This window comes from Schistocerca americana, chromosome 2 (genome assembly GCF_021461395.2).
Source record: "Schistocerca americana isolate TAMUIC-IGC-003095 chromosome 2, iqSchAmer2.1, whole genome shotgun sequence".
NCBI lineage: Eukaryota > Metazoa > Arthropoda > Insecta > Orthoptera > Acrididae > Schistocerca > Schistocerca americana.
In genome coordinates this window covers 659,831,034-659,855,391 of record NC_060120.1, presented here as the reverse complement: position 1 = coordinate 659,855,391, position 24,358 = coordinate 659,831,034, and the positions used below count along the sequence as shown (strand labels likewise).

General features: G+C 43.6%; 1 protein-coding gene across 1 annotated transcript; it reads right to left on the bottom strand.

Moving 5' to 3' along the window:
• Positions 1 to 1,442: 1,442 nt before the first annotated feature.
• On the bottom strand, positions 1,443 to 22,503 carry LOC124594307. The gene is made up of 4 exons (XM_047132670.1): positions 22,352 to 22,503; positions 8,769 to 9,130; positions 8,271 to 8,696; positions 1,443 to 2,248 (listed from the first exon to the last, which is right to left on the bottom strand). The coding sequence occupies exons 2-4, from the start codon at positions 9,105 to 9,107 to the stop codon at positions 1,844 to 1,846; spliced, it is 1,170 nt and encodes a 389-aa protein (XP_046988626.1). The 5' UTR covers positions 9,108 to 9,130; positions 22,352 to 22,503; the 3' UTR covers positions 1,443 to 1,843.
• Positions 22,504 to 24,358: the final 1,855 nt, after the last annotated feature.

Below are 24,358 nucleotides of genomic sequence, written 5' to 3'. Positions count from 1 at the left end.
CCGGCCGGTGTGGCCGTGCGGTTAAAGGCGCTTCAGTCTGGAACCGCGTGACCGCTACGGTCGCAGGTTCGAATCCTGCCTCGGGCATGGATGTGTGTGATGTCCTTAGGTTAGTTAGGTTTAATTAGTTCTAAGTTCTAGGCGACTGATGACCTCAGAAGTTGAGTCGCATAGTGCTCAGAGCCAGCCAAATATTGAAATTTATTCCTGAAATCCAACTTAACTATAATTGGCACAGATGTACTACCTAAAGCGCCAAATGACACGATACTGGATTTCCCACTTACCGAGAGTAGTAATCCTATCACTTCAACTATTCGAGCCCTGGACCGACCCACGTGCGAGTATAGATGTATGTGAAGAAGTAGATATGTGTAACATATGAAAGTCTGCGTTAGTTTGGGGAGATGGCCGGATTGCCTAAGCAGTAAGGCGACTGCTCGTGATAAGTGGGAAATCCGGGTTGGAGTCCCGATCTGGTACAAATTTTCATACATATCTTTAGGTAGTATAGCGCTTTAGGTAGTACATTTATATGTATTGCAGTTAGATGAATTTCAGGAATAAATTTCATCCAGATTTAGGTTTCCTGTCTTTTCCCTAAATCGCTTAAGATGAATGGCTCAAATGGCTCTGAGCACTATGGGGCTTAACATCTGAGGCCATCAGTCCCCTAGAACTCAGAACTACTTAAACCTAACTAACCTAAGGACATCACACACATCCATACCCGAGGCAGGATTCGAACCTGCGGCCGTAGCGGTCGCGCGGTTCCAGACTGAAGCACCTAGAACCGCTCGGCCACACCAGCCGGCTTAAGATGAATGCTGGGATGGTTCTCTTGAAAGCATAGTGTCGATTTCTTTCCCCGTCCTTCTCTTGTGGATGTGCTTTGCTCCTAATCGCAGTCGACGGGATACTAAACCCTAATCTTCCTTCCGTCGCATTAGGTAGACTCAGGACATGTACATAAATAGCAGATGTGGTTACCAACCTTACCTTTCGGAGCCTACAACTTCTGGAACTAGATTTGGAGACAACTCCATTGCTTAAAGACTAGTGGTTAACATTAATGAAGGGACATTTTTATTTCATTAATGAAGAGACATTTTATTTTAAAACTAACATCATTGAATAATATTTCATCGCACAACAAGAAATCGCTTTTGTCATGTGATTTCTGAAGTATTCATTTTTTCGGAATCTTGCTGATAACTTATTAGCCCAGTACGCACATGTTTACTTCATTGTTCACCAGGTCATATCGATACTTAGATTTAATGTGCTTCAGCGTTGAGTAATGTGAACTCCCCCCCACACACACACCCCCGCCCACATCCCCCCCCTCCCCACAAACCCTCCCCCCACCCCTCCCCCCCGCACAACACCCCCACCATCACCCCCCAACCCCCCCCCCCCCCCCCCCCCCACACACACACCAGTTGAGAACGTTTGGATAATTATGGTCAGGGCCCTCCAACCAACTCGGGACTTTGACAGTCTTACGCGGCAGTTGGACAGAATTTGGCATGATATCCCTTAGCAGGACATCCACCAACTCAGTCAATCAATGCCAAGCCAAATAACTGCTTGTATAAAGGCACAGGTTGTCCAACACATTATTGGCTTACTGAATTTGTGACGCCTTCTCTCTTGAATAAATCATACAATTAACAAATCACCCAATTTTACTGAAGTTTTACTAATTTTTTTCTGTACAGTACACCACAGCTACCGATTTCACTCCCATTCGGGTAGTTCCTTAGTAGGGAATAATTTTTTTTTGTCTTAGCGTTTATTTACCACACGCATCAGCAGCAAGCAATGGCCAATACAAAGCAGTCTATATCCAACCTCTTTCCTCAAAAACAGGTATCAGGTACTGCACAGTGCATAAGAAAGTCGGATTAGTGATACACTGGCGAATGAATCTCTTCACGTTTCCGTCGTTGTTATCTGCGAGCGCAACGTTGGGATCAAAGTCTATGCAGTGCTGGCTGATGAGCAAGGGCATGCTCTGGAAGGTGCAGAACAGCTTCACCGGGGCCATGCGCTCCATGTCGCTGGTGAGCTGGTGCAGGGGGAAGTCGTCGGCCGCCTGGTGCAGCCCCAGGGCCCGCAGGGCTGCCTGCAGACTGGAGTGGTAGCCGGCCACCAGCTCGTCCACGTGGTGCTGCAGCACCTCCAGGCTGGCGCTGCTATACAGCAGGTACACCACGTCCTCCGCGGGGCACCCCACGTGTGCGCACTGCAAAATGTACAGAGTCACACGCCTTCAGAAATAGTCCACTCACATCATTAGTGTTATAAAAAAAATGTTCAAATGTGTGTGAAATCTCATGGGACTTAACTGCTAAGGTCATCAGTCCCTAAGCTTACACACTACTTAACCTACATTATCACACCCATACCCAAGGGAGGACTCGAAACTCCGCCGGGACCAGCCGCACAGTCCATGACTGCAGCGCCTTTAGACCGCTCGTCTAATCCCGCGCGGCATTAGTGTTATACTCTAAGCCAGTGGTTCCCAACCTTGGGGCAATTACGCTCTGAGGGGTATAAACAAAAGGGTCCTACTGTGTTTCGGTCACGAAACTAAATTATTTTTAAAATGTTATTATTGTTATCACTATTTTGTAAGACAGTAATACCGATTACATAAGTTACCAGTAATTGCAATTCTCAAATACTAGCGTTAACGTGTGTCGTTATGTGGTGGAGATTACAGATTACGAAACGAAGATGCACGTGAACTTTGTACCACGCACTTACAACAATCAAATTGAGACATGTAGATCACATATGCTTAAATATCTCTTGAAAATGGCTTCTCCGAATTTTAGGACCAGAAATTGCTTCATTCTTCACAGATAAACGAACTAATTGATGGCACAACATAACCGTAACTGGGTAATGGCTATTATATTGCTGTAGGGCCTACATATTATTATTATTATTATTATTATTATTATTATTATTATTATTATTATTATTATTATTATATGTTCGCCGATAACATTGTAATTTTGTCAGAGACAGCAAAGGACTTTGAAGTGCAGCTGAACGGAATGGACAGTGTCTTGAAAGGAGGATATAAGATGAACATCATCAAAAGCAGGCCGACCGCGGTGGCCGAGCGGTTCTAGGCGCTTCAGTCCGGAACCACGCGGCTGCTACGGTCGCAGGTTCGAATCCTGCCTCGGGCATGGAGGTGTGTGATGTCCATAGGTTAGTTAAGTTTAAGTAGTTCTAAGTCTAGGGGACTGATGACCTCAGATGATAAGTCCCATAGTGCTTAGAGCCATTTGAATCATTTTTTGAACAAAAGCAAAACGAGGATAATGGAATGTAGTCGAATTAAGTCGGGTGGTGCTGAAGGAATTGGATTAGGAAATGAGACACTTAAAGTAGTAAGGGAGTTTTGCTATTTGGGGAGCAAAATAACTGATGATGGTCGAAGTAGAGAGGATATAAAATGTAGACTGGCAATGGCAAGGAAAGCGTTTCTGAAGAAGAGAAATTTGTTAACATCGAGTACAGATTTAAGTGTCAGGAAGTCGTTTCTGAAAGTATTTGTATGGAGTGTAGCCATGTATGGAAGTGAAACATGGACGATAAATAGTTTGGACAAGAAGAGAACAAAAGCTTCCGAAATGTGGTGCTACAGAAGAATGCTGAAGATTAGATGGTTAGATCACATAAGTAACGAGGAGGTATTGAACAGAATTGGGTAGAAGAGGAGTTTGCGGGACAACTTGACTAGAAGCAGGGATCGGTTGGTAGGAGATGTTCCGAGGCATCAAGGGATCAGCAATTTAGTATTGGAGGGCAGCGTGGAGGGTACAAATCGTAGAGGGAGACCAAGAGATGAATAAACTAAGCAGATTCAGAAGGATGTAGGCTGCAGTACGTACTGGGAGATGAAGCAGCTTGCACAGGATAGAATAGCATGGAGAGCTGCATCAAACCAGTCTCAGGATTGAAGACCACAACAACAACAACAACAACAACAACAACAACAACAACATTGTCGGTTGTGGTTAGATTCGCAACATTCACAGTGGAAGTATTTCAGTTTGTGTCATTTCAGAAGTAAGGAGTCGAGCCACTGAAATAAACTGCAAGTAATAAGTATAGCGCACTCATCTTAACTTGGTTGATTTGAAATGCGGTTGCAGACTATGGCTGAAGTAGGTGTCACTAGGGAGAGGAGTGATGGTGAGGAAGCGTGTGTTTTGTAGCAAGTATTTACCCTCAATGTTGATAGTTAGCTTTCGTTTCTGAAAAGGAGTTGTAAGCAGCACTCGGGATTGACTGAGAACTGCATCATCGTATAAAAAAAGATTGTTAGACACGTGCAATACTAATCGTCTCATTTATTTACTCGTTCGTGGGTTAATAATCTACAATAACTATACATCATTTATCCTTCATTTTGAAAGTAAAAGTGTTCAAAGAATATTGTTTGTGATGCAAATTTTCAATTAGACTGTAATGTTGAAGAGAGTGGTGGTGGGGGCGGGGGAGGTGGGAGGAGATTCCGGGGGGAGGGGGGGATTATGGCTAATACCTGGTTTCTTAACCTTAAAGGCCGGTCCACACGCAACTATCCACGAGCGTGAGTCAAATGAAAAACCTGAAATTTGTAATAACAAATCAAAATTTCGCGCCTTTATCCTGTAAGTTGGTAAGCGTGCTACAAACAGTGTACAGAATGGCCAGTAGGTGGCAGCATAGTGCAGATGCACACATACCGTCGCAGTGTCAGTATAAAGATGGCCGCCCCACTTGCGACTTGCACCAGGGAAGAACAGCGTTCTGTTATTCGGTTTTTGCGTAGTGAAGGTGTGAAACCTATTGAAATTCATCGACGAATGAAGGTTCAGTGCGGTGATGCATGTCTGTCACAGCAGCAAGTCTACGAATGGAGTAGGAAGTTCGTAAATGGTGTGACTTCAGTGGAAGATGCTCAGCGTCCAGGTCAGGGACAACGAGTTGTGGCTCCACAGAACATTGCAGCAGTTGAAGCCATAGTGAAGGTGTTGTGGATTGCCAAGACAGCCAACCCACTATGAGAGGAAGCCGAAAGGCACGCGTTTTAGCTCACGCAGGCTGGCGTGAGGTCTGGAACAGGTCAAGGAAATGAGACTAACAAAAAACGTACGTAGCTGTGGAATACTTAACTTTAATCCATAATTGGTGAACATCGCTCTTGACGGTACATGTTTTACAGCATCAATAGTAACTGGTAATGGCGCCTTGCTAGGTCGTAGCAAATGACGTAGCTGAAGGCTATGCTAACTATCGTCTCGGCAAATGAGAGCGTATTTTGTCAGTGAACCATCGCTAGCAAAGTCGGCTGTTCAACTGGGCGAGTGCTAGGACGTCTCTCTAGACCTGCCGTGTGGCGGCGCTCGGTCTTCAATCACTGATAGTGGCGACACGCGGGTCCGACGTATACTAATGGACCGCGGCCGATTTAAAGGCTACCACCTAGCAAGTGTGGTGTCTGGCGGTGACACCACAGAAGGAAAACCGCCGAGTAACACTGAATGACACTGCAGCAAGTTTACACATTAGTCATGAGTCAGCACACCACATTGTGCATGATGTGCTCCAGTTTCACAAAGTGTCTGCAAGATAGGTGCCACGGCAGCTGACTCCTGAAATGAGAGAACGACGTGGTGATGCTTGTGAAGAGCTTCTTCGGCGCTTTGAACGAGAAGGTCATGGCTTCCTTGCAAGAATCGTTGCTGGGGACGAAACTTGGGTTCACTTCCACCAACCGGAAACGAAGAGAGCTAGCAAGGATTGGTGCCATTCCTCATCACCAAAACCAAAGAAGTTTTGAACAGAACCATCAGCAGGGAAGGTTATGCTGACTCTTTTGGGACGAAAAAGGCGTCATTTTGGAGCATTACATGCTTAGAGGGATCACTGTCACCAATGCATCATACAAAGATCTCCTAAATAAATCTTCTGCGACCTGCAATCAAATCAAAGCGACATGGATTGCTGTCAACAGGTGTCCTTTTGCAACATGACAATGCAAGGTCCCACACTGCCCGTACAACAGTTACAACAATCACAGATCTGCATTTTGAGTGTCTTCCTCATCCACCATAGTCACCAGACCTTGCCCCCAAGTGATTTTCATATGTTTGTACCACTCAAAGACGCAATGGGAGGAAAGAAGTTCCGTTTTGATGAAGAGGTACGCCACACGGTGCATGAGTGATTACGCGGATTACCGAAAGAATTTTTTTCCAAAGGAATTTATGCACTTTGTAAGTGCTGGAGGACTTGCTTTGAGCGTGGGGGAGATTCTGTGGAAAAGTGTAACAGCTTTGCACCACTTCTGCATAATAAATAATATTTAAAAAAATATTTAAGGTTTTCATCTGACTTACCCTCGTACATATCTAGACCACAATTATCGCACTAGGCTAATCTGGGACCGGGGCAAGTAAAAATCCGCTTCAAAAGTAATTTGGATTGTAACGGGAAACAAACTGATGGTTTCCGTCGGCGCTGGGTATAGCATGAACGACGTGACGAGCAGAATTTGTCTGAGCTGACTCCAGCTCCATACTGAAAATAGGAAATTGGAAATACACTACTGGCCATTAAATTTACTACACCACGAAGATGACGTGCTACAGACGAGAAATTTAACCGACAAGAAGATAGTGTGATATGCAAATGACTAGCTTTTCAGAGCAATCACACAAGGTTGGCGCCGGTGGCGACACCTACAAAGTGCTGACATGAGGAACGTTTCCAACCGATTTCTCATACACAAACAGCAGGTGACCGGCGTTGGCTGGTGAAACGTTGCTGTGATGCCTCGTGTAAGGAGAAGAAATGCGTACCATCACGTTTCCGACTTTGATAAAGGTCGGATTGTAGCCTATCGCGAATGCGGTTTATCATGTCGCGACATTGCTGCTCGCGTTCGTCGAGATCCAATGACTGTTAGCAGAATATGGAATCGATGGGTTCAGGAGGGTAATACGGAACGCCGTGTTGGATCCCAACGGCCTCTTATCACTAGCAGTCGAGATGACAGACATTTTATCCGCATGGCTGTAATGGATCGTGCCGGCCGAGGTGGCCCAGCGGTTCTAGGCACTACAGCCTGGAACCGCGCGACCGCCACGGTCGTAGGTACGAATCCTGCCTCGGGCATGGATGTGTGTGATGTCCTTAGTTTAGTTAGGTTTAAGTAGTTCTAGGGGACTGATGACCTCAGAAGTTAAGTCCCATAGTGCTCAGAGCCATTTTGTAATGGATCGTGCAGCCACGTCTCGATCCCTGAGTCAACAGATGGGGACGTTTGCAAGACAACAACCATCTGCACGAACAGTTCGACGACGTTTGCAGCAGCATGGACTATCAGTTCGGAGACCATGGCTGTGGCTACGCTTGATGCTGCATCACAGACAGGAGCGGCTGCGATGGTGTACTCAACGACGAACCTGGGTGCACGAATGGCAAAACGTCATTCTTTCGGATGAATCCAGGTTCTGTCTACAGCATCATGATGGTCGCATCCGTGTTTGGCGACATCGCGGTGAACGCACATTGGAAGCGTGTATTCGTCATTGCCATACTGGCGTATCACCCGGCGCGATGGTACGGGGTGCCATTGGTTACACGTCTCGGTCACCTCTAGTTCGCATTGACGGCGCTTTGAACAGTGGACCCTACATTCCAGATATGTTACGACCTGTGGCTCTACCCTTCATTCGATCCCTGCGAAACCCTACATTTCAGCGGGATACTGCACGACCGCATGTTGCGGGTCCTGTACGGGCCTTTCTGGATACAGAAAACGTTCGACTGCTGCCCTGGCCAGCACATTCTCCAGATCTCTCACCAATTGAAAACGTCTCGTCAATGGCGGCCGGGCAACTGGCTCGTCACAATACGCCAGTCACTACTCTTGAATTGTGGTATCGTGCTGCAGCATGGGCAGCCATCCAAGCTCTGTGTGACTCAATGCCCAGGCGTATCAAGGCCGTTATTACGGCCTTAGGTGGTTGTTCAGGGTTCTCAGGATCTATGCACCCAAATTGCGTGAAAATGTAATGACATGTCAGTTCTAGTATAATATATTTCTCCAATGAATACCCGTTTATCATCTGCATTTCTTATTGGTGTAGCAATTTTAATGGCCAGTAGTGTATGTACGGACACACGAGAGAAAACGCGCCTGATGATTCTCAGGAGAGATACTGTGTATATATGAAGGAATGTGTGACACAGACCTGGAAGTCGTAGAGACGGACTTGGAGCTCTCCCGCTGCGGTGCGGAACATGATGTTGTTCCTCTTGAGGTCGCCGTGCAGCAGGACGCGCAGACCACCGGAGCATTCCTTGACTGCCCGCGCCGCTCGCGGGTACAGCTCGCGCGCTAGCTTCTGGAAGCGTTGGTCGTACGGGTGAAACCACGGGTATTCCGCGAGCACCTCCCCCATGCGCAGCAGGGACGACTGCACCAGGCCGCCGACGGCGGCGGCGTTCTCGTCGGCGAAGGTGAGCGACTGCCGGAAGAGCGGGCCGTCGAGCGGGGGCCGCGGCAGCTGCGGCACGCTGGCGGCGTGCAGGCGGGCGGCCGCGGTCAGCGCGGCGGCGCACTGCGCGCGGTCCAGCGGCGCCGCCTGCGGCTCCCAGAAGCCGGCCGCCGACAGGTCCTCCAGCAGCAGGTAGTCGGGCCCGGGCGGCGCGCCGCTGCCGTAGCACGCGGGCGCCACCGCCGTCCACGCGCTGCCCCCGCCACCGCCCTCGGCCGCCAGCGCGGGAAGCACGTCGCAGTAGACGGCGCGCTCCCGCGAGAACACGTCCGAACTGCCCAGGTCCTTCATCGCGCCCTCCGACCGCAGCGCGCTCTTCACCACCAGCGACCGTTCTCCTGCACTCTGCCCTCGAAGCTTCGCCCGCAGGCGGAAAGTCTCGCTCATTAAGCCGCCTCCGTACTTGCACGCGTACTCGATACGTGCAGTATCCGAGTCCACTTCGTTGCCCGCTTTGAGGAAAGCCTCTTCGATGAATTTGTTGTCCATCCACGACGGCATTTCATTTCTCTTTTCCGTGCTCGGCTCCATTACACAGCCGCGGTTTCTTTTCTCTGAAAATGAAACAGAAGAGCTAGACTTTCAAAATGATGGAGTTCAGCAGTCAGTCATCCTTTCCTTTCAGACTTTATTAAAGCAAATCTAGGACTCGGCTAGTAATTAGACATTCTCAATGCAGTATTTCAGAGTTTTAATAGATGCCCTGTTGTTCGGGCTCCTGCCACAGTGCATTCACAGTTTATTCAGAGTTCATCGAAACGATAAGTGATTGTTTGCATGTGAAGCTCAAATGGTATTTGCACTTTTTTTTTTGGTTTTGACGTCTACCCGTCGATAAATGATGATCTGATGGTGGATTACCGAATGCTGCAGGCTCTGGCAGTTGATCTGAATGTAAATACGAGGCGTGTTATTTAAGTACCGTTTTGAAATTAAAAAAAGATGTTCAGATGTGTGTGAAATCTTATGGGACTTAACTGCTAAGGTCATCAGTCCCAAAGCTTACACACTACTTAACCTAAATTATCCTAAGGACAAACACACACACACACACACACACACACACACACACACACACACACACACACACATGACCGAGGGAGGACTCGAACCTCCGCCGGGACCTTAAAAAAGTCGTGCTAAGATATCTCAATAATTTTATTTTTACATCTGGCCTGTACCTTAACCACCTTTTCTACATAATTTCCGTCAATATCGATGCATTTGTCATAGCATTGTACCAGTTTTTGAATACCCTCCTGATAGAAGTCTGCCGCCTGACTTGTTAACCACTGCACCACCACTGTTTTGACTTCGTCGTCGTCTTGAAGACGCTGACCGCCCAGGTGTTTCTTCAAGTGCAGGAGCAGATGTTAGTCACTGGGCGCAACATCGGGGCTGTACGGAGGATGATCTGGAGTTTCCCCATCGAAAAGATGTGATGAGATGTTTGGTCTGATTCGCCACATGCGGACGGGCATTGTCTTGCAGCAAAACGATGTCCTTGCTCAACTTCCATGGACTGTTGCTTTGATTCTGGTGTGACTTAGGCCACTCATGTTTCATCACCCGTAACAATTTGGCTTAAGAAATCATCACCGTCGTTGTGGTACTGCTCAAGGAAAGTCAATGCACTGTCTCAACGTTTGGTTTTTCGCACATCCGTCAACATTTTCCCTACCCAACGTGCGCACAATTTTCGGTAATTCAAGTGCTCGGTCACAATGCCATACAAAACACTACGAGAAACAGTAGGAAAGTCATCCCGCAAGGAGGAAATCGTAAAGCGTCTGTTTTCTCTCTCCTTATTGTCCACTTCCTGCACAAAACTTTCATTAACGACCAAAGGACGCCCACTCCGTTGTTCATCATGCACATTTGTGCGGCCATCTTTAAATGCTCTCACCCACTTTCTTACCATTCCATCACTCATAATGTTTTCTCCGTAAACTGCATAGATCTCACGATGAATATCGATCGCTTTTAGGCCTTTAGCACTAAGAAATCTTATAACAGCCCGTACTTCACAGTCGGCGGGACTCACGATAATCGGAGGCATCTTAAACACTCAGTACACAACGTAAACAAGGAAGAATCAGACTGTAATGGCGTCAGTGAGTAGATTAAGGTACCGGGTTTCATGTAAAAACAAAATTATCGAGATATCTTAGCACGTCTCTTTTAATTTCAAAACGGTACATACTTAAAAAACACGACTCGTAAATATAACATATTGCACGTACATGGAGAAAGAAATCCACTGCTGTACAAATACATTATTACAATTAATAAAATGTTCCGGGCTATTATGCTGTGATCGAAAGGATTTAACATTTAACCCCAACTTTTCGTTCCCACCTGTGAGGGACGTTTTCAGTGCGGATCGTAGCTTTCTTGTCAGTCCGATTCACACCCTGACTCGCTACTGACAGCAGCAAGATTAGGATTGCCCGTGCTCCCACACAGCCATGCGACATCAGATGCTTTCTATACCCGGGTGCAAAGATTGTTCTGCAATAGCTGATCTGTCAATCTTTGCCCTCCATGCCCTTGTGCTCTTCTATTCGTTTTTGGGCTATTCTTTTTGTAGTACCCAAGTGTATCTAACAGCAAGTACACGGAATCCTATATATTCCTGCCTTTTCTAGCGGTTCGCGACCATCCTTGGCCAATTTTAGGTGATCCTATATCTTCTGCGTGGGTTTGTAGATTAATGCGAGTTACAATTTGTCAAAATTTTTCCTGGGCGCTCAGTAACGTCCTTAAGGAAAGGCAGGAAAGCTTTCGATTTCACAGGCGCTTCTGCATCGCTATGACTTTTAGGCGGTGGTCTTAACGTTCTTTTTACCTCAGCGGACGAATAATCATTGTTGAGCAATGGATTGGTGAGGTGTTTTAATTTCGCGCAACGTAGCTCTTTTTCGAAAATGTTCCTTGCTGTACCACCAACGTTTTTATGATGCCACGCACAAGGGAAGCTGCAGAAGGGGTGAGACTGACAGATGGTTCAAATGGCTCTAAGCACTATGGTACTTAACATCTGAGGTCATCAGTCCCCTAGACTTACAACTACACTAGTGGGCATTAAAATTGCTACACCAAGAAGAAATGCAGACGATAAACGGGTATTCATTGGACAAATACATTATACTAGAACTGACATGAGGTTACATTTTCAGGCAGTTTGGGTGCATAGATCCTGAGAAATCAGTACCCAGAACAACCACCTCTGGCCATAATAACGGCCTTGATACGCCCGAGCATTGAGTCAAACAGAGCTTGGTGGCGTGTACAGGTACAACTTCCATGCAGCTTCAACACGATACCACAGTTCATCAAGAGTAGTGACTGGCGTATTGTGACGAGCCACCATTCACCAGACTTTTCAGTTGGTGTGAGATCTGGAGGATGTGCTGGCCAGGGCAGCAGTCGAACATTTTCTTTATCCAGAAAGGCCCGTACGGGACCTGCAACATGCGGTCGTGCATTATCCTGCTGAAATGTAGGGTTTCGCAGTGATCGAATTAAGGGTAGAGCCACTGGTCGTAACACATGTAAAATGTAACGTCCACTGTTCAAAGTGCTGTCAATGTGAACAAGAGGTGACCGAGACGTGTAACCAATGGCACCCCATACCATCACGCCGGGTGATACGCCAGGATGGCGATGACGTTCACCGCGATGTCGCCAAACACGGATGCGACCCTCATGATGCTGTAAACAGAACCTGGATTCATCCGAAAGAATGACGTTTTGCCATTCGTGCACCCAGGTTCGTCGTTGAGTACACCATCGCAGGCGCTCCTGTCTGTGATGCAGCGTCAAGGGTAACTGCAGCCATGGTCTCCGAGCTAATGGTCCATGCTGCTGCAAACGTCGTCGAACTGTTCACGCAGATGGTTGTTATCTTGCAAACGTCCCCATCTGTTGACTCAGGGATCGAGACGTGGCTGCACGATCCGTTACAGCCATGTGGATAAGATGCCTGTCATCTCGACTGCTAGTGGTATGAGGCCGTTGGGATCCAGCAGGGCGTTCCGTATTACCCTCCTGAACCCACTGATTCCATATTCTGCTAACAGTCAATGGATCTCGACCAACGCAAGCAGCAATGTCGCGATACGGTAAACCGCAATTGCGATAGGCCACAATCTGACCTTTATCATAGTCCGAAACGTGATGGTACGCATTTCTCCTCCTTAGACGAGGCATCATAACAACGTTTCACCAGGCAACACCGGTAAACTGTCGTTTGTGTATGAGTAATCGGTTGGAAACTTTCCTCATGTCAGCACGTTGTAGGTGTCGCCACCGGTGCCACCCTTTTGCGAATGCTCTGAAGAGCTAATCATTTGCATACCACAGCGTCTTCTTCCTGTCGGTTAAATTTCGCGTCTGTAGCACGTAATCTTCGTGGTGTAGCAATTTTAATGGCCAGTAGTGTACTTAAACAAACTAAGCTAAGGACATCACTCACATCCACGCCTGAGGCAGGATTCGAACCTGCGACCGCAGCAGCAGCGCAGTTCCGGACTGATGCGCCTAGAACCGGTAGGCCACAGCGTCCGGCAGACTGACAGATGTTGCGGAAAATGCTTTGCAGGCAGGAGACTACAACATTCATTTTGATAGGACTCAAGTACTGGTAGCCCCAAGCCATGAAAGGCTGTACAGAGAGGCCACAGAGATTGTGAAACACCCCAGGAATTTCAGTAGGAAGGAGGAGGGCGTTAAACTGAATGACATCCGAATTCCGGTGTTGAAGATGAGTACCTGTCTTCCGCTATGGGGCGGCAGCAACAGCGGGCTACAGCAGTCGACACCGGCCAACTACGCTCGGGTATTCAAAACATGTGACGTCACGCCACAGCGCGGAAGCATGAGAAAACGGCATTTTGTTGCAGTGAGTAACGAGCCATGGTATGAATCGGATGCACAAAGCCATCCGCAGATGGCGACAAAACGTTGGATTTAAGCGTTAACTCCATTCGACCACGCCACGCCGAGTGGCCGCGAGGTCTGAAGCGCCATTTCACAGATGGTGCAGCCCCTCCAGCTGGAAGTTCAAGTCCTCCCTCAGGCATGGATGTAGGTGTTGTTCTTAGCATAAGCTAGTTTAAATAGTGTGTAAGTGTAGGGACCAAAGACCTCAGCAGTTTGGTCCTTCAGGAATTAACACACACTTTTTTTCCATGCGACCACACCGTAATAGCCCAGAACATTTTACTAACTGTGAGATTTCCGACAGTGAAAGTTTACATTTTACAACTACACTACTGACAACAAATTGCCGGTCACAGCGTCTACAGTAAAATATACAGGAGTATTAGAGCGACCTAAAGGGTATACGGAATGAGTTTTTCGATGCGAAAATCGATTTTTGGGAAAATGCATTTTAGAAATATTTAGAGTCTCCCGTTTAAAGTTGTGTATATAATATTGACATGAAGTGTGTAGAAGTATTTTAAATCATCTTTTCAAAATTGCAGCACACGAAGTTCCGCAGTGTTTGAGACATGAAACATGCTTAACGTAGCCTGCGTTGCCATAGATATAATTGAGCGTAATTTTTTCTTTTGGCTCCATTGCAGGACAGTTGGCAATCGAACTTGCGCCATTTGTGTTCTTCCCTTTGTGAATAAATGCAGGTGTTTGTTATTAAAGTCAAACTTGATGTGCCAGCCGGTGTGGCTGAGCGGCTCTAGGCGCTACAGTCTGGAACCGCGCGACCGCTACGGTCGCAGGTTCGAATCCTGCCTAGGGCATGGATGTGTGTGCTGTCCTTAGGTTAGTTAGGATTAATTAGTTCTACGTTCTAGGGGACTAATGACCTTAGAAGTTAAGTCCCATAGTGCTCAGAGCCCTTTGAACCATACTTGATGTAGTCATTGAGGTTTCTTATCTTCAGCATGCCAAGATCTAGTGCGAAGGTATTTAAAAAGCGTGTACATTGGCACAAGAAAGTAAAGGGTACTAAGAATTCCTTTCATTCATCGACGACACCAATATTTGACGTCCCAGCAGCGCCCAACCTCTACTATGGTAGTTATACACTGAGTGATGCTACATGTCTGTGTACTGTGGGAAAATCGAGAGTACAGTTCCAAAACTCATGAAAAAATGTTCCTAATTTTCGACTCAATTTACCAGTGTAAAAATACCCTGTGGAATGGCCACATACAACAAATAGTAGGAAACGCAGTTGCCGCACAGCACTAAGGTCAACATACTACTTATTCCCACATACATCTCGCGAAATGACCACAACGTGAAAATTCTAGAAATTAGGGCTAATACAGAGGCTTTGCGACAATTATTCTTCCACGCGCTATTCGAGAGTGGGGCAAGGAAGGGGGGATTAGTTAGTGATGCCAAAAGAACCCTTCACCACACATCGGTAAGTGGCCTGCGGAGTATGATGTAGATGTACAATGACTATATCCTTGTTTACCCTTATTGAGCAAGAATGTTTGCGCTTGCTGTCTCGCTTTTTTTCCTTTTTTCTAAGGAACATTACTAATCACATCCCTCCAGCTGAAAGCCGATAGAGTGAAGAAGTTATGACTTTATGGCAGGGGCTGAATTCTGCCGAATTGCTGTTGATCAAGACTTACAATGATGAAACCAAAATGAAGCAAATATATTTAAAATTAATTTTTTATTAATACAAACATTCAATAAATAGCTTCAGAGAGGTACTCAGTGGATGACCTGTGTGAAGGATTCCAGGAACTAAGTTTGATGTTAAGTATTACTCATTAAATCTTAAAAATTCATGTTCCCTAGAAGGGGTTAACTTTTTGTATAAATAGTTGTCAGTAACAATTTTCGATGTCTGCATTTTCGACGTCTGAAAACTGGTTCAATATTTAAATTTACCTGTGAAAGAATGTATTTTAACAAATACGAAATTTTACACTCGCTATGTTAGGAATAAATGCAGAAACTAACACGTCATTTAAAAATAGGTACAGAAAACTGTATTGCCGAGAAAATACGTACAATAATAAATATCTTTTCGCTTTTTTGCTGCAGCAAACTGTGTCATTCGATCGCAAACGAATGCCTTATGGGTGACAAACTCATGACTTTCGAGGAATATTTTTGCGGCCCAGTAATGCGAATGCCAAGCTGTATGTTTTTGTATACACTTACATCTTAGAATATGGAGTAGAGGTGACCCTTCAGTAATCATTAGACCCGCATTTCCGTGTAAATGCATGTCTGCATGTTTTGGCGTTTCGGGGAGTAAATGCGTATTTCGAAGATTTAATCGATATAACTGCATAAATTTAAACGTTTATACTGCATATTACATCGTTTCTCTTACCTCAATGTATATATTGCAATAGCTTGTATAATAGAACGTTTTACTGATGTTGTCTTAGTAAGAACTACGCCATTCGGAAGGACGACGGTTCAATCCCGCGTCCGGCCATCCTGATTTAGGTTTTCCGTGATTTCCCTACATCACTCCAGGCAAATGCCGGGATGGTTCCTCTGAAAGGGCACGGCCGACTTCCTTCCCCATCCTTCCCTAATCCGATGAGACCGATGACCACGCTGTCTGGTCTCCTTCCCCACACCAACCAACCTAAGAACTACGCCAAAAGTGCAGAACATTAGTAATATCGCGAATTTTGTTACAGTCTGAATTGTCGTGTAGGTGAAACAGTACGTCTAACGCACGGCAACGTGAATACCCTGATATCCTCCACAAACACGGTAAATAGAGGCACAAAATGCCTGTGTTTGATAATTCTTACAGCATTACGTCATAAGCTGATTTCTTCCTGCTGAAGGTTATCTTGAAAGCACCTGTCTATGTTGCAACATTGAGAGAGATATTGTCAGATTTAACTTCGCCACCACAGCCTACAAATTTAAACCAGATGGGTTAATAGATAAGTGCTGCCATCTTTTACTGTTACAATTTCGATGAAGTTAACTTAATAAGGGATCATGAATGCCCGCCAATTTATGGAATTTAACATCTATTTGCTTCATTGTATTGAAAAGCCTTAGTTACTGCCCCCTAATTTTTTATGCTATAGTCTTAGACATATTCTGAGCCATTAATACAGCTTGCACTGAAGTCCCAGAAATGGCAATCAAGAAAACAGATCTGAAACAAGATCTGAATTACATGAAATCAAATTTTGATAGAAGTCTCAGGTAACTGGTATAGTAGTAGTAGTAGCTTTATTCATCTGTAGATCTCTTTTTACAAGGACATAGGACATGTGAAAGTATTTACAAGTTTAGACCAATTTAAAATAAGATAATTCGTATATACATATATTTACAGACTTCTAGTTGGAGACAATCATTAGAGTTTACTCCTGGTATACATTACTTTTTTTACAAAAAACTTATCAAATAATGTAATGCCACACTGTTCACTCATATCTCACTATCAGACACTGCACACACTATACACACATTGTTTTATAACATTTCACTCACCACACACACACACACACACACACACACACACACACACACACACACACACACACACGTGCATGCACATTGGTGATCTCTGGGCCATTTTCTGTACCACACCTTCCCATTTGCTATCCTGAAAAACTGAGTCAGCATCCCTAAATAATGAGTGAGATGCTGAGCTCAGATAGAGGAGGAGGTGCTAGTATTGTGTATGCATAGATTGAGGGAAGAGTGTTTCTAGAACGGAAAAAAGAAGGAAAAAAACAAAGTGAAGGTGTTATGTGGAACGTTGGAAGGTTTATAATCATTATTATTTATTTGTATAACATTTTTTTATCAAACCTCTACTCTGTTTTAGCTAAGTAATCCTTCAATATATAAAATATATTGCATAGCAGGTACTTTCCAGCTGCCTTTTTAAATACGTGTAGTTTTGCAATTTCTTTAATCTCTTTTGGTAATCTATTGTACAGTTTTATTCCTTGGTAGTAAATGCTGTTTTGAGTTTGTTTATTTTTTCTTGGTAAATGTAAGTTGAGTCTATCTCTTGTTGCATGGTCATGGACAGAGATGTTTGTGCAATAGTTATCAATGTTATTTTTGATGTGTACCACTGACTAGTAAATGTATTTACATGGAACAATTAAAATCCCCAGTGTTTTGAACAGATCTTTACAATGAGCTCGACTAATATTTTTGGTTATTATTCTTATGGCTCTTTTCTGGAGTTTGAAAATTATATTCATATTTTGTGTGTTTGTTCCCCAAAAAAGAATGCCATAGCTAAGAATTGAGTGTACATATGAATAATATGTAACTAAAAGACACTTCATGTTATATGCTGATGATAGAATTCTAAGGGCATAACATGTTGATGACGTTCTGTTTGCAAGTACCTTTGTGTGTTCACACCACTTCTTCTGAGAATCAATATTCATTCTAAGAAATTTTGCATTTGTTACACAGTGTATAGAGGTGCCATCTACATTTAATTTAACATTGTAATTTTCCCTCTTCAAACAGAAATTCATGGCATTAGTTTTCTTTATGTTCAATGTCACTTTATTGCTTATTGACCAATCAAACTTCCCTGAGAGTTTCATTCGCTTTTCTCGGCAAGGAGTTTTCTTGTTTTCTCAGTGACTATAATATTGCTGTCATCAGCGAAGAGAATTTTTTCGCCATGAGTAACACTACTGGGAATGTCGTTGATGTATATCAGGAATAGTATTGGTCCTAATATGCTACCTTGCGGAACCCCTATATTAATGTATTTTGATTCCAGTAAGTGTTTTACAAAATGATTAGATCTATTTGAAGTGTGTGTAATCTCTACCCTTTGCACCCTATCTGCTAGGTATGATCTAAACCAGTCATTAGCTACCCCTCTTATTCCTAATACTTCTAATTTATTTAATTGAATCTTGTGGTCGACTTTATCTAACGCCTTAGAAAGATCCAAAAATATGCCTGTGACACACTCATCTTTATCAAGAGCGTCAAGTACAACTTTTGTGAATTCTACTATGGCTGATTCCATGTTTTTGCCACTTCAGAAACCAAACTGTGATAAGCTTAAAATATTGTATTTATTCAGGTAATTCATTAATCCGTCTTTCATAATTGCTTCTATAATTTTTGAGAATGCTGACAGCAGGGAAATGGGCCAGTAACTTTCTATGTCTTCTGCATTACCTTTCTTAGGCGAAGGAATAACTCTCGCCTGTTTTAGCTGCTCTGGAAATATCCCTGATGTGAAAGATTCATTTATTGTTAAGGGGCCTTGTATAATCCCAATGCATTGTTTCAGTACACACACCGTTACTTCAGATAAGCCTACTGGCTTTTTATTTTTTAGTTTTTGAACATTTTTATTGACTTCATTCTCTGTGGTTGGAAGTAACATCACTGTATTTAGTGCAACATTATTTACAGGTGTTATATATATTTAGGAGAAGTTTTGCTGTAACGTCTCTGCAATACTTGAAAAATGCTCGTTTACATAATTTGCTAAGTGTTGTGGATAATTTATTACCTTAACCCCCTCCATTAGCAGTATGTTATTCTGCGTTTGTTTGCCTCTTCCCGTTTCCTTTTTTAATAATATCCCAGACTGCTTTGCTTTTATTCTCTGCATTATATATTATTTTGTCATTAAATGATTTTTTTGCACCAATCAGCACCTTCCAGTAGATCTTTTTGTATCTGTGATAGAATCTCTGATAATTATTAAAGAGGTTGAAAAATTTTTACAGTCATTCCCTGGAGAAGTGGTTGTTGCAGCAGACACAAAATGAACCTAAGTAACCGATAAAATCCTGATTCTGAGTTTATAAAGATGGCAAACAATATTTGATGGCGAAAATGTAAATGATTTCAACTTGATCTGTCTTTTTCCGAAATTTCTTCACTGAAGTGTCCACCAGCCACTTCGTATGGCGTGGAAAAGTCATTTTGTATGTTCAAAAATTTTCTCTCTGACAGACTCACGAGCCTAAGTGAAGAAAATTTGGAGATATTTGTTCTTGTGTACTATTCTGGAAGAAATTAGAAATAAATATTGGGCTGAATATTTTTATGGTTTTGCTGCCTCATTATGTTTGTTTAATGATATGATACTGAATGAATGTTTCGGCTTGATAACGCATAAAAAAACAGGCTTTAGGAAACTGAACTAGCCAACAATGTCACCGTCAATATGAAACGTTCCTTCGTCTCGTTTCTAGAGCTTACGTGGCACGGCGCGGGTTTTCATTTACGGCCACTGGGTGTACTGCTCCGAGGAAACGCAGCAGAAGTAATCCGCTGAATTGTAGACCCATATCACTGACACCAATTTGCGGTCAAAGTTTGGAATGTACATTACGAAATATCTTGAAGGTAACGACTTACTGACAGTCAACTCGGATTCCAAAAATATTGTTCTTACGAAACACAACTGGCTCCTCATACACAAGAACTAATGGGTCCTCACAACGGGATTCTAATCAAACTGCATGCTTATGGAATATCGTCTCACTTTTGTGACTGGATTCGTGATTTCCTGTCAGAAAGGACACAGTCCTTCGTAACTGACTGGAGGATATAAAGTGCAACGGAAGTGATATCTGGAGTTCCCTGAGGAAGTGTTTTAGAACCTCGCTAATTTCTAATCTGTATAAAAAATTGGGAGACCATGTGAACAACTCTCTTCTACTTGCAAATGATGCTGTCATTTACTGTCTAGTTGAGTCTTCTTCAAGCAGTTCGCTCGCAGGCTTGTGGTCCTGCGTTGGTACATGTAAGTTTTAGTATACAGCGCGAGAGCACTCACTGCCGTCCCCTTGTTCCCACTCCAGTGATACACCGGAACAAAACTATCTACCTACAAATACCTTTATTCCGCAATGCTTTACTAAGTGCACAAGGTTCTTACGTGCTGGGGCCCTTGACTGGTCGAACGAAACATGCGTCTGCTAGCTGTCGTAGATGTAGCCGATATCTGCAGAGTGGGCTTAGCCTAATGCACATGTCCTCAACATCGACCGGACTAATCACGTGATTTTGGGACAACGCTGCTCGTCTATAATTTGCGGGAATAGCGAAACTTCAATACTACACTTATTCGCCTTGTTTGATATAAGTTTCTGCAGGTTTGAATTTTAGTACCAGCTGTGGTGCTGTATTGTTACAGATGGAAAGACAAGTATGTGAAAGGGCGACCAGTTACTTTTGGTAGGCACGTACAGCCAAAACTTATATATGACGGTCTGATTAATTTCCTCCAATTTATGCAGGTTCTCAGACCCTTGTGTTTATCTAAGTATTTCTGCATGACGCAGTGACATTTTAACGTAATTAGTAAGAACAGGTCCGACAATATGAATCAGTGGAATAGAAAATTTAAAAAAAATATCGTTCGTCATCACTTCTTTTATTTCTCCAAAATTCGAACATTGATCTTGTATTTTTTATTTTTGTGCGTAGTGTATGGTTTTATTTTTCTGATAACAAGACGAAGAAATATTATAGATGTTTTACTTGTCTATACAAAACAGGACAGTAAATGAGAAAAATTAAAAAAAAAAATGGTCAAGCAGGTGGTGCAGATTGCTTACTGTGTTTACTGTAATAATTTCATGGTTCCAAATGCATTGGTTTTCGTGACACTTTTACGGTGTTTGTGGTATCATTCCAACGCAATTAATTAGAACAGAGATTCGACAATATGAATAAGTGCAATAGAAAACATAAAATATATTGTTGGCCATCACTTATTATCCCGTTATTATTATAAAGTGGGCCGGAGCCGCGCTGCTGCTACGGTCGCAGGTTCGAATCCTGCCTTGGGCATAGATGTCTGTGATGTCCTTAGGTTAGTTAGGTTTAAGTATAGGGATTTAAGTATAGGGGACTGATGGCCTCGGATGTTAAGTCCCACAGTGCTTAGAGCCATTTGAACCATATTATAAAGTGGAATCTGAGCGATGATATCGTGGCGAAAAAGCGAAATACCATTGCTCTTCACATCTTTAATCCAACCTCAGTTCCTGGTATCAAATTGTTAAGATGTCTGTAAGACTCGTAACCAAAATTGCACAGCACTTCTGAAGATGCTGCCATTTGTAGCAGCGAAGTAATAAAACTCATGAGACGCTATACTGGCTGAAATACGCCGTCCCAAAATCATGTGACTTTAGCTACAGGAAATGTGCAGAAAGAATTCTCGTTCCGCGCAGCCCAATGCTCACTCCATAGACATTTATACTCTGTGCTAGCTGCAGACAGAGTTATTTCATAGAGGTTGGGCCAATGCTTCCGCGTGACGTCACGGTTGATTCGAGTTAGGAGCGTTATATGTATTCTCACGTTCGTGTACAGCTGTATTTCGCTTAAAGTAACATTAATTTACGAAAACTGATGGGCGATATAGTTAGTTATGGGGTCGATAGAAGCATACCTACACCGGGACTGAATGTTACTACTTATTACGGTTATGAAACTTATGTCTTTGTAGTAAAGACGAAAGTAGAACTATAGACTGTGCCTCCCCCTGACGTGTATTCTACTATTCAATATTTTCTGTTACATAACTCATAACTTGTCAACCTTCAGTCCGTTTTTAAATATTAGACTTTTTTTTAGTACTGGAAACACATTAATCAGAAGAGCTTTCAGTTTAGTAAAATTTTTGTGCGTCATGATCAGCAATAGTGCATAACATTTTTTTCATGCAGATATTAAATGGAATGGAATTTCCAGTTACTTCATACATTACTACGTGTGATTATACAGAAGCTAGAGATTATCTGCGTCACTTTCAGGAATTTTACGAATAACTTAAATACCTTAATTCGACCTGGAATGAATTTCAGAAGAGCTCCGGGTATGCGTTGCTCTCTGCCGCTGCCGTTCGGCCCTCAGCGCATTTGCTGATGTGTTGAGCTGTCTTATCCGGATGATGGTTCCGGTCTTAGCACACACTGCGATGACCTCTCGAGATATACTTGGAAACTTCCAGATTAAAAGCCTTGTCAGGTTTTTAATCACATTGACGTCTATGGAGGCGTATCTGGAAGCAATATATCCAGCGATGTAGCAGAGACCTTCTATAGAACACTCTGAAGCCTGTATAAAAGGTGTGTATCTTATTTGTTGCTCATATTTTATCATTGACAACGCTTCCTCAGTGCCAGGCACAAGTGCTGAAAACGACTTTGAGGTCACATAGTTTGTCGGTTTCCACTGCGTCTCGTGAATTATGTAACTGACTGTCAGCAGTACTTTAGTAAATGAGATACGCAAGTGGGTTTTGAATTCCACTGGTAAGGGATGATCATAGCCTCTGCCAATTGCTCTTATCTGGGAAAATAAGTTTTCAAGGGAGTTTGGTTGAAACTTCAAGTCGATACATACTTGAAATCGCAGCCATTTTTCAAATCACGAGAACAACCCACCACTGACCGTATCGAAGTGATTAATCCCTTATCGGAAGGAAGGGAAGTTTTATGATCTCCTAATAATTTTTTTTTTTAACAGAATGAGTAGAATCTGGGAAGATTTCTTCTTGTGTCTCCACACACAATCCAATAGCGCTAGACATTCGTCGTTTACCAACAGATACCCTCGAATTCTTAGTACCAAAAGTATGTTTTAGCAACTTTAAGAATTCGGCAGTATGTTTTTCTTCAAGTGCTACAAAAGAAATTGCCTCTGACACAGTGTTGGTAAAGAGCTGCAAGCAAAATAAACACGCTGTCGATCTCTTCCGGCCGGCCGCGGTGGTCTCGCGGTTCTAGGCGCTCAGTCCGGAACCGCGCGACTGCTACGGTCGGAGGTTCGAATCCTGCCTCGGGCATGGATGTGTGTGGTGTCCTTAGGTTAGTTAGGTTTAAGTAGTTCTAAGTTCTAGGGAACTGATGACCACAGATGTTAAGTCCCATAGTGCTCAGAGCCATTTGAACCATTTGATCTCTTCCGGAAACTGTCAGATGAGGAGCACTAAGTTTAGGTCACAGTTATAGTTCGCAAATATGTTTCAATAATAGCTGTTCGATTACGCGTTTTGTTGTTGCTTTTCTGTCTCTCAATGAAATACCATCATCGAAACAGTGGCTTCTCGAAAGTTTCACAAGTCACCAAGTACATCAACAAATACCCAAACACGTTTCGTTATATCTTTTGGGTTAATGAAGTACGCGTTTGTGTAGTCGATGTGGAATGCTTTCCACACACTCCCAGTTTTACCCCACAGATGAGACAATACCGGTTACGACAAATGTCATTTTCTGCGTCTCTTCGGTGATACTAACCAGCAAATAACGAGTCATGGTGGTATCGAAATTTTACTGTGTAGGTTGCTACCAGTTTCCACATAAACCATGTGCTACAATGACCTGCCCTTGGCTATGCGGCGCGTATATGGTCGGTTTCTTGCTCGTAGAATTTGCAGCTGTCCACATTTGTTTCATCAAAGCTTGGCACATACAACCTCTCTGCTTCACATAAGCTTGTTGCCTGCTTACTCCTCACGTACGTCAGTCAAAATGCCAGCAACGCAGCGAAACGAATTACATATCCATCTTTTTAAAGTAGAAAAATCCTGGTAATGGTATACCCTTATGTTTCTCAAATAAACATAAGTTTCTCTGGACAGAGAAGGCACGAGCAAGGCTTTGTTTCCACGACTCCACTGGATTCTCTTCTTGGGTATGAAGAGAAATTTAATTTGTATGACCGAAAAGACTTTTTGTAAAACTTAGTGTACTTGAGACGTCAATACAGCACTTTGCCGATAAAGAAGACTTTGACACTGCTTTCTCTGTGTACTTAAAGCTGTATTTCCACAGGCATGA

Excerpts from the sequence above, each read along its gene's own strand:
- LOC124594307 (XM_047132670.1), bottom strand. The coding sequence starts at position 9,107 with ATGGAGCCGAGCACGGAAAAGAGAAATGAAATGCCGTCGTGGATGGAC. Across the intron at positions 8,697-8,768 it reads AGGGCGGTGGCGGGGGCAGC|GACCTGTCGGCGGCCGGCTT; the intron begins GCGTGGACGGCG and ends CTGCTGCTGGAG. Across the intron at positions 2,249-8,270 it reads TCCGTCTCTACGACTTCCAG|TGCGCACACGTGGGGTGCCC; the intron begins GTCTGTGTCACA and ends TACATTTTGCAG.